The following is a 14,184-nucleotide window of genomic DNA, read 5'->3' as shown; positions in this document are numbered from 1 at the left end:
TAAAGCATTGAATAAGTACATCAAGATCTCGGTTTTCAGTGAATAAGAAACCTTTATATTTAAAATTGAACAAATTATAAACAATTTAAAAAATTAAAAATTTTCTCCTTCCGGTTAAATTATCTAAGCAACAAATTATCGAAATTCAATTTATAAAAGGTTATTTTGAATATTTTTTAATTCTCTACAATATTGCCCATAGTAACAAAGACGAATCTTGCATAGGTTCAGCGCAAAACGCAAACAACAAAATTTCTAACGATTTTTTTGTATTTATATTGTTTAAAAAAATTACGCATAGATAAAAAATGTTGAATTATAATAATAACAGGATGGCTTTGTTTTTTTCTCCTATTAATTTTGTCACCAAAAGTCTTTTTTTTTTTCGTAAGTGCCGGCCTATATAGAAATGAATTCTTGTTTCTCGGTTTAAGGAGAATATCAAGCAGTTGCAAAGTATTTAGTGTTTTGTTTGGTTTGGCATGTTTAGTCAACAGTAGAATAAGTTTGAATATATGTTTGTATGTTATATGAAAAACCTATTGATAATAGCACGCAAAAACAATATGGGATTGTATTAATTCTTTCATTTTATATCATAAATACTTAATTTACTAAATTGTTTATTTGGAAAAAAAATGGAACATATATCCATTGTATTGTAAAATAGAAATATGAGTAAGTAGAGTAATGACGAAAACTAAATGTGCAATTAATAAAAGCATATAACACAACTATTACTAATATTTAAACCTTGTGTATCAAATTTTATACACCAAAGTATAGTTTTTTGACAGATTGTTTTGACAAATGAAAAATATAAAAGAAAAAAAAATATTTGGAAAATAATTGTATGACATTCCAATAGTGTGTGAAATGAGATGACTTGGAAGCTTGCCCATTAGTCATAAATACGTTTCAAATTATTCTACCTAAATAGCAATTTTGACATCTTAAATGAAATTGACAAGTAGATCTAAACTTTGACGGTTATCCGTGCGTAGAAGGTGAGTAAGGTTTAAAAGTAGGATGTACGAATGTTCAAAAAGTAACTGTGGAATGTATTTACCGCATTAAACAAAATTATGATCAGCATTACTGTAAATATTCTATGGTTTTTTGAATACGATTCTTAGATACAATTATACAAATCAATTTCACACACACAACTTTATTACACTACAATTTTCACACTAATTACAACATTATTAAAATATTAGTAACTATCACCTCACTTTAAATTTCACTTGGTCCCACCCCGATTATCTTCTATCGTTCATCGCGTATATTCAATATTCAACTAATTGCCTGCTCTACTGTGAGGGCCTGCCTTCTATATGCTTTTGCAACAATTTTATTTAAATTCTCATTGTTTTCAGGGCATTTTTGCACGGCATTCGCTATATCTTTTCCTTTGTCCTAGAAGTTCTTCTTTTGGACCTTGGGAAGAGATATATCTGACAAAAAAAGGAACTTGTGCCGTACCTTTTTATTTAAGCTATTCTATCTTTCTTATACTTGTATGTTTTGGGTGTCCCTATATTTGGGTGTCAATTGCTATCAGAGATTGATCGTTTAAAAACTGAAGAAAAATATCATTGTATTACACGTAAACGTTTAAGAAACCTTTCGATTGCATATCCCTTATTCCCATATATGGCAGTCTGATTCGGAACGATTGGTTGGTGTTGTGATTGTATATATGTACTGTACATCCAACTCCATTTGTCGTCTAAGATTCATGGGTATCAATCCTATAAATCTACTATTAAAAATTTTAACACTATCTCGTTAAAACGACTAAATTTCCTATAATTAGGGATTATTCCTACACTGGCATCATTCTGGAAGGTTTTTGAACTATTCTTTATGGTATACATTGGATCTTTATCAGCAATTTTTATTACTATTCGCTTGAACAAATTGACATTATAACCTCTAAAATGAAAAAAAGACTGCGCTCGAGAAAATTCGCACATCGTTTTTTTTGGTAATAAATCCTCAACTCTTAGAGTATTTTTCAAAGTTTGTAACAATCCACCTCACAATTCTGATCTAGCACCCAATAAATAGAACTTCTTTAGGGAAATAAACTGCTGCCAATAAACTGACGGCGAAAGGTAAAGAAATCTGGTCTTTCGTTATGACAAATACCTCATGTGGCCTATTGTGGTCACTTTTTTGGCTATGTATATTCCATATACAATTGCGTAAGGAAAAAAAGGAAAACCTTTATTGAATCTTTCCGCTTTTTGATTTTCAAACGGTTGCTTTTTCTTTATTGTTTCATTGAAATCACGCTGAAGGTCAACTAAATATTACTATGGAAAAGTGGTATTTTTTAGCAATGTTCCACAATGCAGACTTTTACAGATTTTCTCTCAAATTCAAATCTTCTAACACAGGTTTAAAAATAAATAAAAACCTTTCTTCTTATAGTCTCCTTTTAGCGTGTGCAAAAAAAAAGTTTTCCTTACAAATCGATAATTCAATGATTGCCTCGACTCCTATTGACAGCCTATTGTATAGACAGAATCAATCTAGGACTCCAATTTATTCCTAGAAAATGCTGTCTGTGGATCAGAACAGCCCCTCAGATATTTATTGCTTCAGTGATAAATAAAACCAGAATGACCATATACTCCGGATGATACATTATCAGTTGTGAGATAAACATGTTTTTCGTGGAATAGGTTTATCGGTAAGAAACGTCCAATGGTAATATTGATTCTTGCCTAGTATCAGTCTTTAAATATGTAGCAAATAGCAATTCTTGGAAGATATTTTCATCTTTAATATGTCGAATATATCCGAGAATGTGTTGGATGTGAAGAATTATGAAAAATTTTTCCCACATCTCGTCTATCCGTCTCCAAAATGTGTTATCACAAGGCAATTTCTTTTTAATAACCATTGGTGGTGTGGTCTTGTGAATTATGTCAAATATTTACAAAAGTAAAGCGTCTATCGCACATCGTATCTGCATGAGGCAATTTTCTAGAGCTAGGGATTGTTGTGGAGTATCTTTCTTCTTATTGAAAAGAATAGAATCTTTTCACCCTCATTTCGAGATCAGTAGACATGTCAAGAGATTTCAAAATTCTCGACTCATCAGTTCATCAAATATTAATTCATGGGCCAATTACTTCAAAAATAGTCTTCTCCGTATTGATGCGTAATTATGGCCAAGGAAAAAGGCTTTAGACTTCATCCCACCAAAATTCAACCTATTTCCTCTGGCCATTGCTAGATATTTTTTGATACATTTAATGTAGTACACATTTTGTGAACGCCTCTTTCTGTAGGAGTATGATATTCTATACTTTCTGGATTCTTCTAATCATCTTAATATCGACGGAGCGTTGATACAAGAATCACATTGATATTTTGCCTGTAGCACATACGAGACTAAAGTCTTTCTTCCGCTAAAGCCAAATAAACTGCTGAATTGTTTCCTTCCTCTGGTAGCAATAAATTGTGGTAGCAACTGTTTTTTCTTTCTTTATACTGACCCAAAAGTATCTTTAGTTCATCCACAAGATCCATTTCTATGAATCAATTATTAACCGTGATGTTACGCGCAGGTCCAAATATAGGCTCTGTCATTTTTTCACATGACTTTACTTGTTTATTACTCACAAAGAAGGGCCCATCTAGTTGAGACCCTGAATAAATTTCCAATTTATACGTGTAGTTTATTGTGGCATCAACAAGAGGAAAATTTTATATCGTACCTTTTTGGCATGGTATGAGAACTGAAACACTATCATCTTTAGTGAGGAATCCCGGTTTTGTTTAGACATGCACACATGCATGATGATTTAACTAGAGATAAAATGAGGTGAAGCGAACGTAGCAACACTGAATTTTCTGTTGAACAGCATAAACAACGCCAGATAGTCCTAACACTCAAGGTCAGATTTAGTTTCCATCAAAAGCACTATAATTGTATATTGATACATTTGCTACCAAGATTCCCAGATTCGTTCCAAATTAAATATGGGTGGAAGAAGGTTAAGAACTAGAGATACATCTGAAGCGTATTTATCACCTGGTTATCAGTATGCCTAGCGTAGTAGGAGTATCACGGAATGTGTAAGAAATCGCAAAGCTTCAACCCATTATTAAGATTGGGTTATCAACACCTGATGTGAATGTATATTCACTTATTTACATATGATATGGGTGCCAAATATTTCTTAAATAGAAAATTTTTTACTCGGTGCAAGGGTTCTTGTCACTACATATCATTTCAACCCAAATTATTAGCTCGCAGTAGTAGAGTTAATTCCTTAATATTATCATTGTAGCTTATTCATTATCATCATTATTTCTTTCATTATAATTTTAGGATATCAATTTTGACCACTAAAATCTTAAAAATTGTTTCAGCTACTAAAAATTCTCTCTGGAACAAAATTTTGTCACTAAAAAGGAGTCTGTGCAATAAAGAAAATAATTAATGTAAGCTGTGTTTGTTGTCATGTTAATTGTTAACTAACTTGTTTTAAAATATAGATTGATTGAGAATGTTTGATATTTTTTTTTCTGAAGACCAATCAAAAAATGCAAAATATTGTAGTAATTTAAGTTCTATTTTTTTCTACTAATGTATGATAGATATTGCGATGTTTCGTTTATATTATTGATATTATATAAACATTCAAAACTTATTATACCAAAAGACGCAAAAAATACTCTCGATTCTTGAAATCCAAATTTAATAATTTTCATGCGCTGTTAAAAATGAGGTTCCGCGCGGCAATTAAGCTCGAGTGCGTCACCGGTAGAGAAAGTGTACCTAATATGGTAAAAAATGTTTTAATCCGTTTTTCAGTAAATATTGTCATTATTAATCAAGAAATTTTCCTCAATATTTTGTATTCACGTGAAACTCTCTTACACGAAGAAACTTTCTCAATAAATATGCTTCTCTGTTCACAGATGAGCAGCCCCAAATATCACACTAATTTTTTAAATCATCTTTATCACTAATTTTAAATCAATTTGTTTTTATTAATCTTCTGTCAACTGTATTAAATGAATATAAATAAATAATTTTGCATTTTTAATACCAATTATAGTACCTATCTACAATAGATAACGACTTAGATGTCTATTGGTACAAAGATATCTTAAAGTGCCCACCTTTATGAATTTCTTTCATTTCGTTGCTCATGTTTGCCAAGAGGTTGCCGATCCTAGATCCTACTCTGAACGTATTATTCTGAATCTTTTTTTATTAAACAACTCAATTTCTGTACTTTTTTCAACCAATCCGCCAAATATCGGTATCATCAGGCTTTTGCTTTGATAACTGGCAAGTGAAGTTTTGATACCTATGAAGCATCTTGGAATTTTTCATTTACCAATTAAAAGGGATATGGCAGATACATAGATTTGCACACTCAAGCATAATGATTCGATCTTTTCTCAATTCACCACCAAGACACAGGTAATTTTTGAATGTAAAAGTTTTATCTTGAAGGTGATATTATGTAATTAGTATATATGAAAAATTTCTGAAATTTATTCAAAAAAATAAACTAGTTTCTTTGGACACTAGAAAGCAAGTAAACCCTGGTACACTTAGCTAGATTATGAGATTCCATAATAAAAACCACACCTCATTTTGACTTATGGTGAAAAATTTGATATCTAGATGGAAAGTCATACATTATAATAATTGTTGCAGGTACTTTAAATTATTATCCTAAAACAACCTGTCTGAAAACTGGTTTTGCATGTTGTGCTTAAAAACGTACTAACAAAGCTTGTTTGCCATTTTATTTATAGAGATTCGGATAGTGTGCCCCGAAAAGACGTACACTCAACTATCCACAAATTCACAATCCTCAGGTATGAAAAGTTTAATTAAATAAGTAAGTGAAAAATTGCTTTAAAATATTAAATATCCATTTCCCTTTCCTACGGCGTTTGATGCGTATATTTGTAACTGTTACGTCACATATTTATAATTCTTAAATTTCGAAAAGAAAAACAATATTGTACAATTAAGGTTCAATCAATTTTTTCTCAACCTTCATTCTTTTGATAGCCAATCAAATTTAGTTTGTTAGTTTATCGGCTTGTTATCTATCCAAAAAGCAAGTATGAACAGGTAAGTATACCAATTTTTCGACTCATCAAAATTGGTTTCAGAAAATTTTTTTGTTACCTAGATTGATTTTTCAAAGTTCGTCGCAACGTGTGTACCTAAATCCCGCTTGCAAAAAGCCGTTTCTTAAAGTTTCCAGGACAATCTTATAAACCTGAAGTCTATTTTGAATGTGAGCTACTCAGTTATTGATCTGTGAGGATAGGTATTTTGTAACGTCAAACAAAAACAATAGCAGAAGTCAGTGAAGTTGCATTTATTGGTAATTTCTTCAACGTAACCGATTGCCACGGCTATCGATATGTATCCTATTTGTCGTTTGATTTATTTACCATAATTAGACCAGAAATGTACGTACACAACAAATATAAGCCAAATGTATTAAAAACAACCACTTTTTGTGCATTTTCCGTATTAAAGTATATTTCTAATGCAATTCCCGGACGAATGCAAAGTGACACGCACTTCCACGTAAAATTGCCTTATTTCTAATGAACTTTGCGAAAGTGCTTGCACATTCGCCTTTGCACCAGTATTCAGTTTATTGAGGTTAAGTTTAAATGGGCCGACTTTTGATGGATACAAAAATAAACGATGAATTTCTTCTCCAATGTTTATTTAATTACCAACCACTTGACGATATGTCAGATAAAGAGTAAAAATCTGTTATACAACAAATTGTTCAATTCGACCTAGTGCACTCGTGTCATACACGGCACGAAATGCAAAATCTTGCAACCTTTGAGAACTCTGTGAGCACGATTTTTAGCCTTGTATTACATTAGAACTACCAACATTGTGTCTCCTATGCCTAGCATGTGTGAGTGTGTGTGTGGTAATAACCAATATACTTCTTTTTGATATTATGTGAGCGTACATCGCTCAACTCACATCTTCAAAAAATTTTAAGATACGGCAAATGGCACTATTTTCAAAAATAAATACGTAGTGTACGGTGTATCAATGATTAACTTCTGCGGATTCTTTTCCTTTAATACTTGATTGCACTGATTCGACATTTTAGGAAAAGTGAGCCTACACTATTTGCTAAATTTGTGATATTTCTTTTTATTTCCATTTGTGCAACCGCAATACTGCTTCACTATATGAGTAATAAATAATAATACACATTTTTAACTGGAATACAAGCAGTAGCAACAGTGGTCACAAAAATTGATGTTTCTAGCATATGATTCCATTATTATGAAATATATTTTGATTTGACTTGGTACTCTGGTGTATCCCGTTATCTTCTATGAAGTGATTATTATCAGAATAATAAAACTGATTAACACCAGTCGAGCCAAACGAACTCTGATAGTTAATATATTTTTTACCACCAAAATTCATTAATAGTTTCCTTTCTATTGTCCGCAGATTTCTTAAGATTTGAGAAGGGTTGGTAACTACTATGGTAATAAACACAAAAAACGGTTGCATATAGTTATTTATAACTAATTGCGTGTTTTTGTAAATATGCCGATTAAATATAGTAACGACTCTTTTTGTTATATTTGTGGAGAGACACCATTCAAAAAACGGAATTTCACTAAAGTTATGATGTCTGTATTTTGGTTTCCCTTTGCCCAATCAAGACAAATTTTGGGCTGCCCATATTTGTTCCATAACACGTGTTAAGAATTTGAGTGATTGAAGAAAGGGTCATGTACGAAAGTTGCTATTTAAGTTTTGAGATGGACAATTGTTTTTCAAAATATTCTATACTTATATCAAAACACTCTTGCATGAATATGAACCAATTGTCATTTTTCCATTTCGATTAAGGTACCTCCAAAACATGTGATTTGAACGTATCAATCATTTCTTCGGATGGAGAAAAACGTTTTGCTCGCTTTGCATTAATCGACACGAGCTTTTTTTGAGCAATTGTCAAATTATGCGAACAATTTTTTTTGACAGCAATATGTTCTTGCAATATTTAGTTTATGCGAGTAGAATCAATGTCCAAGTATACCTCCATCTCACGGTATGCCATATGACGATCTTGCAATATCAATTTATGCACGGCATCGATCTTTTCTGGATCAACCGAATTTGGACGATCACTAAATTCATCCTATAACGAAGTGTGACCACGATCGAATGCAAAAAACCAGCGAAATACAGTCAAAGCGAGTTGATCGCCAATGTTTCAAGTATCTGTAAACAACAAGATAGAGTACGTTCACCATTAAAAATGTGAAACTTTATGATGATAATTTGAGATTTGATATACTCATATCAGTGTTACCATAAGTACTTAAGTAGTAAACCACGTACTGTGTTATTTGCTGTACCCATGATTTGGACCGAACCCAAAGATCACGTTTCAGTCTACTATTTTTGTCTTGTTGATATAAAAAGTACTAATTCTAACAGTTAGTTGCTTCATACTACTACTACTTCATATTGACAATTTACCTATACCATTAACGATTAATTCATAACTCTCAACTTTAACTGAATCTCGGGACGTTGATGACAATGAATTTGGATTTGAGGAAATCTCAAATAAACCGCACTTAATAAGTTGAGAAGACCTAAATGTCTTGATTCGTGACTTGAATTTGTCAAAAAAGTAGCAAGAATTCTCCAAATTTGCTACATCTGGATACTACTTTTCAAGTTATACTATTCTCAAGACGAATAGCTTGTTGTTGCTAATTTGAAAGAAAACAATAAAATATATATAAATATTTTTTGCAATACTGTGATGATTACAATGTTATCCTCGGTCTCCAGCTGGGTTATATCAAGTTCTGCTGTTTTCTTAGTGAAAGTTCATTTTCTATCATGGCACATTAAACTAGAATTAATTATAGAAACGAGCATGGATATCTTCTAAAAACATTGTTGCAAGTTTTCTAGGTGACCATAAGAGTGAGACGTACAAAGAAATTCTTAGCGAGTTGTTGATGACTCATTAAGCATTGGGTTACAATCAACCTCTCAAGATTCATTTTTTTGATATCTGTCTGTATTTTTGAGAATTTAGGAGCAATGAGTGTTGATCATGGAGACAGGTCCCATCAAGACATTTCATAGATTGAAAAGCTCTATAAGGGCAAATAAATGTTTGTCGATTACCGTAAATTCTTGATGTGTTTTTTCTTTTAAACGGTCACTATCTATTGGAAACTTATCTATAGAATACTTGGTCAATATTTTTTTTTCACTAACAATCATGATCAAAATAAAAAATTAGTAGAGTTCATGTGACAAGACAGTTCAAACCTTGTTTCCCAGTGTACTTTATTCAATTCCAATGCTTTTCGCCTTATTATTTTTTAAAAATTAAACTAATGGAAACTATTTTGAATAATATGTTAGAATATGTGATTTACGTACTCGATTAAATGAAGCGATGCCATCGGTTAAGAGTCAAAAGCTCAATAATTGCCAATTGGACCAGACCCAACGAATTTTACAATGAAAGCTACATCAACCGAAGCACAGTTTACATTCAACCCTATTTACATTTTAAGTGGAAACATAGCTATACTGAAGGACCTTCTTATTTCTCCTTCGCGTGTTTTGCATTTCAAAGGAAACCAATGAAAATTGATTTTCAGAGAAACGCTGGATATTTAAAAATATCTTGGGAGATCAGTAATTTCAATTAAAATATCTCAAAATGGGTAATGAGGGTCGTTCGATAAAATCATGTCTTCCATTTCATTATTTTGATACTCTCTCACCTCACGTGTATAATTTGATGAAGCTTCGCTTATGTTTGATTGGAATTCAATTACTGACCTACACCAATTTGATATATCACACTAATGCGTCTTATTTGTGTCATTTTTTATATATGAAATCATCGATTCCTTTTGTTTTCGAAGGAAAGGAACACATATATTGAATTTTCAATTTTCAATTGAAATATTATATTTTAAAGTAATTTGTGACGTACCAGTTACAAATAAATGTATAACTTTGAAGGATTCGCAATATTGTAGGTAACCCGATATTTCTTAAATTTCTTTTATATTCGCATCTAATATTCTGTTTTATTGTAAGTATTTTACTTCATCAAGCTTCCTTTTTGAATAATTTTTACTTTTCTTATCTATATGCTATGCATGATTAAAAATTCAGGTTAGAAAAATGGAGAATTAATAATAATTATTCATATGACTGTGAGGCATAAATCAAATTTTGTCAATCCTATAAAAATATTATAAACCAGTGGTACATTGTACTTCGTTTACATATCCTGGTTGTTTGGTAATCATTTTCGTTTGAAATATATTTTAATGATTATTTTTTCACAGCTCGACGACAAGAAATAATTAAGATGACTGAACAGCTAATAGAAGCTATCAATACTGGAGACTTTGAAGCTTACACGTAAGTATATCTTTTTGTTACACTGTTTATTCAGAAATTGAATCCATTTTATTAAATAGTTTCCATAACTCTAGGCTATTCGTTTTGGTTGAGATTTGTACTTACCTATTCTCAAGGATCACCTGCTACTATATTTGAGTCTTTGGTTAACAAAAAGTGCTCATACATTCATCACTGAATTTATTATTATTCAAAAGCTAGCTAAGTTGCTTCAAGACAAACTAATATTGTCCGTAAAAGGAATATTTTACCGCTGATGTCTAGCTAAGCAATGTTGTTGATATGTAGAAGAAACAAAATAGGGCCTAGTACTGAGCCTTGAGAAACACCATATTCTGTCCGTCTATATTTTAAATGGGTTGGGTTCTCTTTAAACCGGATATCAACAGACTTCTTAGTTCGTCCCGATTATAAAATCAACACATCTCAATAAATTCTTGGTTCTATAAACTAGTTTCTAACGTTCTTTTTTAATCCTTAATTAGCTGCAATATTTTATTTCAACCAACTTCAATTCATGAAGAAACTCTAAAACATTGTTACGTGGGGTTGTTCGTTCGATTTACATCCCTTACAATAATGATCATACTTCTTAAACTTTACACTACTGTCCAGTATATACTGTTTTATTCTTTGCTTCTTCTTCACTTTTCATCAGGAATTTATTATTGCGACATTTGCACAATAGCACTTGTGGATTATCTCTACCTGCCTTAGACATGTTTTTGTGTACCAGACCCATTTGATCGATTTATATTTATTGAAATGTCGTTTTTAAAAGTTTGATTCATACAAATCTTATCACAAAACTGAGTCAATTAATATTTTGACACATCTGGTTCAATGATATCCTCAGATTTCTTATTAAACTTTTGTTTTTGTATTTTTACTAGAATATACATGGAATGAATTTAAGTCGAAAATTTCAATTTGCTTTACTATTTTGTAATTTTCCATTTCTGTTCATATGAATAGTGAATTAGTTGGTGGAATATTTTACATTGTTACTTCGCGAAATATTTTCCAATTCTGTCTATAGAATCAAGGGTTCTCATTTCTGGTTCTGTATTTTGTAAAGATAATCATTTTTTTATTTTTCAGCAAAATATGTGACCCACACCTTACTGCATTCGAACCAGAAGCTATGGGAAATCTAGTAGAAGGGATGGATTTCCATAAATTTTATTTTGATAATGGTAAGTGTTCGCCAATCATTCAAATACATTGAACTATAAGAACGAAAAGTATTTTTCGATTGATGTTTATATATTTTCATCAATCGGATTTTGAGATCATGTAATTACCTCAAGAATTGTATAAAGATAAAACTAAACCCGTTGTCTGTCTAGCACTATTTAACTTGTAGTCGGCCGCAACGTCCATTATTTTTTATAAAAATATTTCCGAGATACCACAAAGTAAAAATTGCAATAATCCTTAGAAATGTGGCAAATACCAATTCAAGATTATAGACTCCATATGATTTTTGATAACTGAAAGATGATTAGTTTTAACACCTATTTCTCTATAAAATCTTATATCTTGTATTTGTTCTAATTTTTTGTTATTAAAATATGATTTATTTGGTTTCCCGTAATAGTCCCTGGTATCATCCATGTAATTTTATGTTCTTTCTTATGCTTAAAACTGATGCTAATATACATGTTGATTTCCTCGATTGAATTGTATATTCGCCATTCATTATTGTTAGATTTATTTTTCAATCTTTGTTTTTATATTCTACCTCTTTTAACATGACATATTCTAGTATATTTCTTCCCATCCCTTTGTTTATCATAAATCTTATTCCTTATTATCTTCCCCACCATAAAAAAAATTTTTTTGTTTGACATTTTTCCTTCCATCGTATTTCTTGATTAATTAATATGTATATTTTGTATTTCAACCTTTATTTTGTTTCTTCCATGTTTCGGATTACCAGTATTATTTTAACATTCCACGATGCCATTCTCATTAGACCTTTCCGTTTATGTTTCTTGTTTATACTCTTAGTCATTATCCATTCCATTACCTTTTTGAGATTCATTATAGCTACTCTCTTTTATTTTGACACTAGTTTTTTGATTTCTTCTAGTTGTTGCCTCTGTGGTCTGGGTACGAACGGTTACTGTGTATTTCTTATCATCTTTTTCTCTCAAATTTTCCTTCGTAAATGCATCTTCTCTGTTATTAACAAACATTTGCACTTTTTTCTAGTAGTCATCATTAAACCAAATATTGCTACCTTCCAGTTTTTCAGCTTGTTTCACAATTTCTACTTATTTGTTTCATTTTTCAATTTTCACCATAATTGGTCTGTTTTTGTTTGGTTTTTAATGCTCCTATCCTGTTGGATTCTATCAAATCTACTTCCAGGTCTACTTATACATATTTCACCTTGGAAGCATTTTAAAACGTTATCCATAACCCGTTGGCATGTAGCGGGTGCATTCTTCAGCCCAAATGGCATTCTTACGTACTAGTAGAGCCTGAATCGATTAGGAGTTTCAAAGGAGGGTCAGAAATTTCGACATATGGAAGTTCCTTTTTTTCAGAAAAAGAGTGGGCCTCTATTATGTTTTTACTTCTGTCCACGGTTCTAGGGGGAAATTTTCCTGTTCTTCTGGGCATCTGGTGATTGTTCCATTTCGTAGACGTTTTCTTCATCGTAGCTTTGTTCGATGTTGAACAGTTCTTCGGCGATAAATTTCGAGTGGGATTGAAGAGGTAATTGGTTTTGATTCAGTTGTCTGTTCCTATTTGTAGAAGCTGTCGATATACTCATGTGAGTTGGTTAGGTTAGGTTGTCTTAGATGTCTTAATTGTTTGTCTTATTTCAGATCTTGGTTAGTTATCCAGTTGATTGCCGTGGGGAATTGATTGTTGTTGGACCATTGTTTGTCGGAATGCTAGAGGTCGTTGAAAATAAGCAAATTGTTTCTAGACCTAAAAATTGTTTATGGATCGTCCTTGAATTGACGATTGAGGTGAATTATTACCCTTTTGTAAATATCAGATGTTATTTTCTTCTTGAATATATTGCATGGCGATTGCTAAATTATTCGTTCTCATTGCCCTTCTCGTAATTGAAACTAAAGGTTCTCGTAAGCCTGCTAGGAATGTTATTAATGCCTGTTGTCTGAAGAATGTCATTTTGCTACTTCTTATTTTTGAGTTCTGAGTGTCAATTTCAATATAGTTAGTAATACCGTTCAGAAGTCCCATTACTTTTTCATAAAACTGCGTTGGTGATTTTTGTATCCCCTGTCCAAGGTTAACTAAATCTCTAGTGAGGGAATTTTCATTTCTCTGGTCTCCAAAATCCTGAATCAAGACGTCTTTTACCGCTTCCCATGTTTCTTATCCATAATTAGAAACTACACCTTTGGCTGTACCAGTTAATTTACTTAAAATACCACGAAAAAGGATTTGGTTCTAATAATCCACTGGATTATTTTGGTTAAATAGTAAAGTCGATATCTTGATGAATCCAAATAGTTCATTTGTTACTCCATCAAAGCAAGGAATGATGCCTGAATTCTTCACGTGAAATAGAACCATTTTGTTGTTACCTCTGGTTTCTGTCTGATTATTATGATTCACATCGTTAATACTGAAGTTACTTAGATGATTCTAAATACATTACACAATTAACAATATAACGAAACTAAGATTAAAGTCAGACTGAGTTGTATAATTTTGGTTGGGTTAATTTA

The 14,184-nt window shown here is 31.6% G+C and overlaps 1 protein-coding gene across 11 annotated transcripts in view; it reads left to right on the top strand.

Annotated features, from left to right (window-relative positions):
* Nucleotides 1-14,184, top strand: part of LOC130901877 (calcium/calmodulin-dependent protein kinase type II alpha chain) — a 172,215-nt gene that overhangs the window by 133,813 nt on the left and 24,218 nt on the right. For 6 of the 11 annotated variants that reach the window (XM_057813530.1, XM_057813523.1, XM_057813528.1 and 3 more), the window contains 3 exons: nt 5,797-5,859; nt 10,393-10,468; nt 11,570-11,664. In XM_057813530.1, the coding sequence (XP_057669513.1) occupies nt 5,797-5,859; nt 10,393-10,468; nt 11,570-11,664 (234 nt within the window). The remainder of the gene's footprint in view (nt 1-5,796; nt 5,860-10,392; nt 10,469-11,569; nt 11,665-14,184) is intronic. The other 5 variants (XM_057813533.1, XM_057813525.1, XM_057813531.1 and 2 more) reach the window with 1 other exon arrangement.

This window comes from Diorhabda carinulata, chromosome X (genome assembly GCF_026250575.1).
Source record: "Diorhabda carinulata isolate Delta chromosome X, icDioCari1.1, whole genome shotgun sequence".
Classification (NCBI taxonomy): Eukaryota; Metazoa; Arthropoda; class Insecta; order Coleoptera; family Chrysomelidae; genus Diorhabda; species Diorhabda carinulata.
Note: the sequence above shows the minus strand (reverse complement) of the source record. Positions and strands in the feature narration are given on the sequence as shown.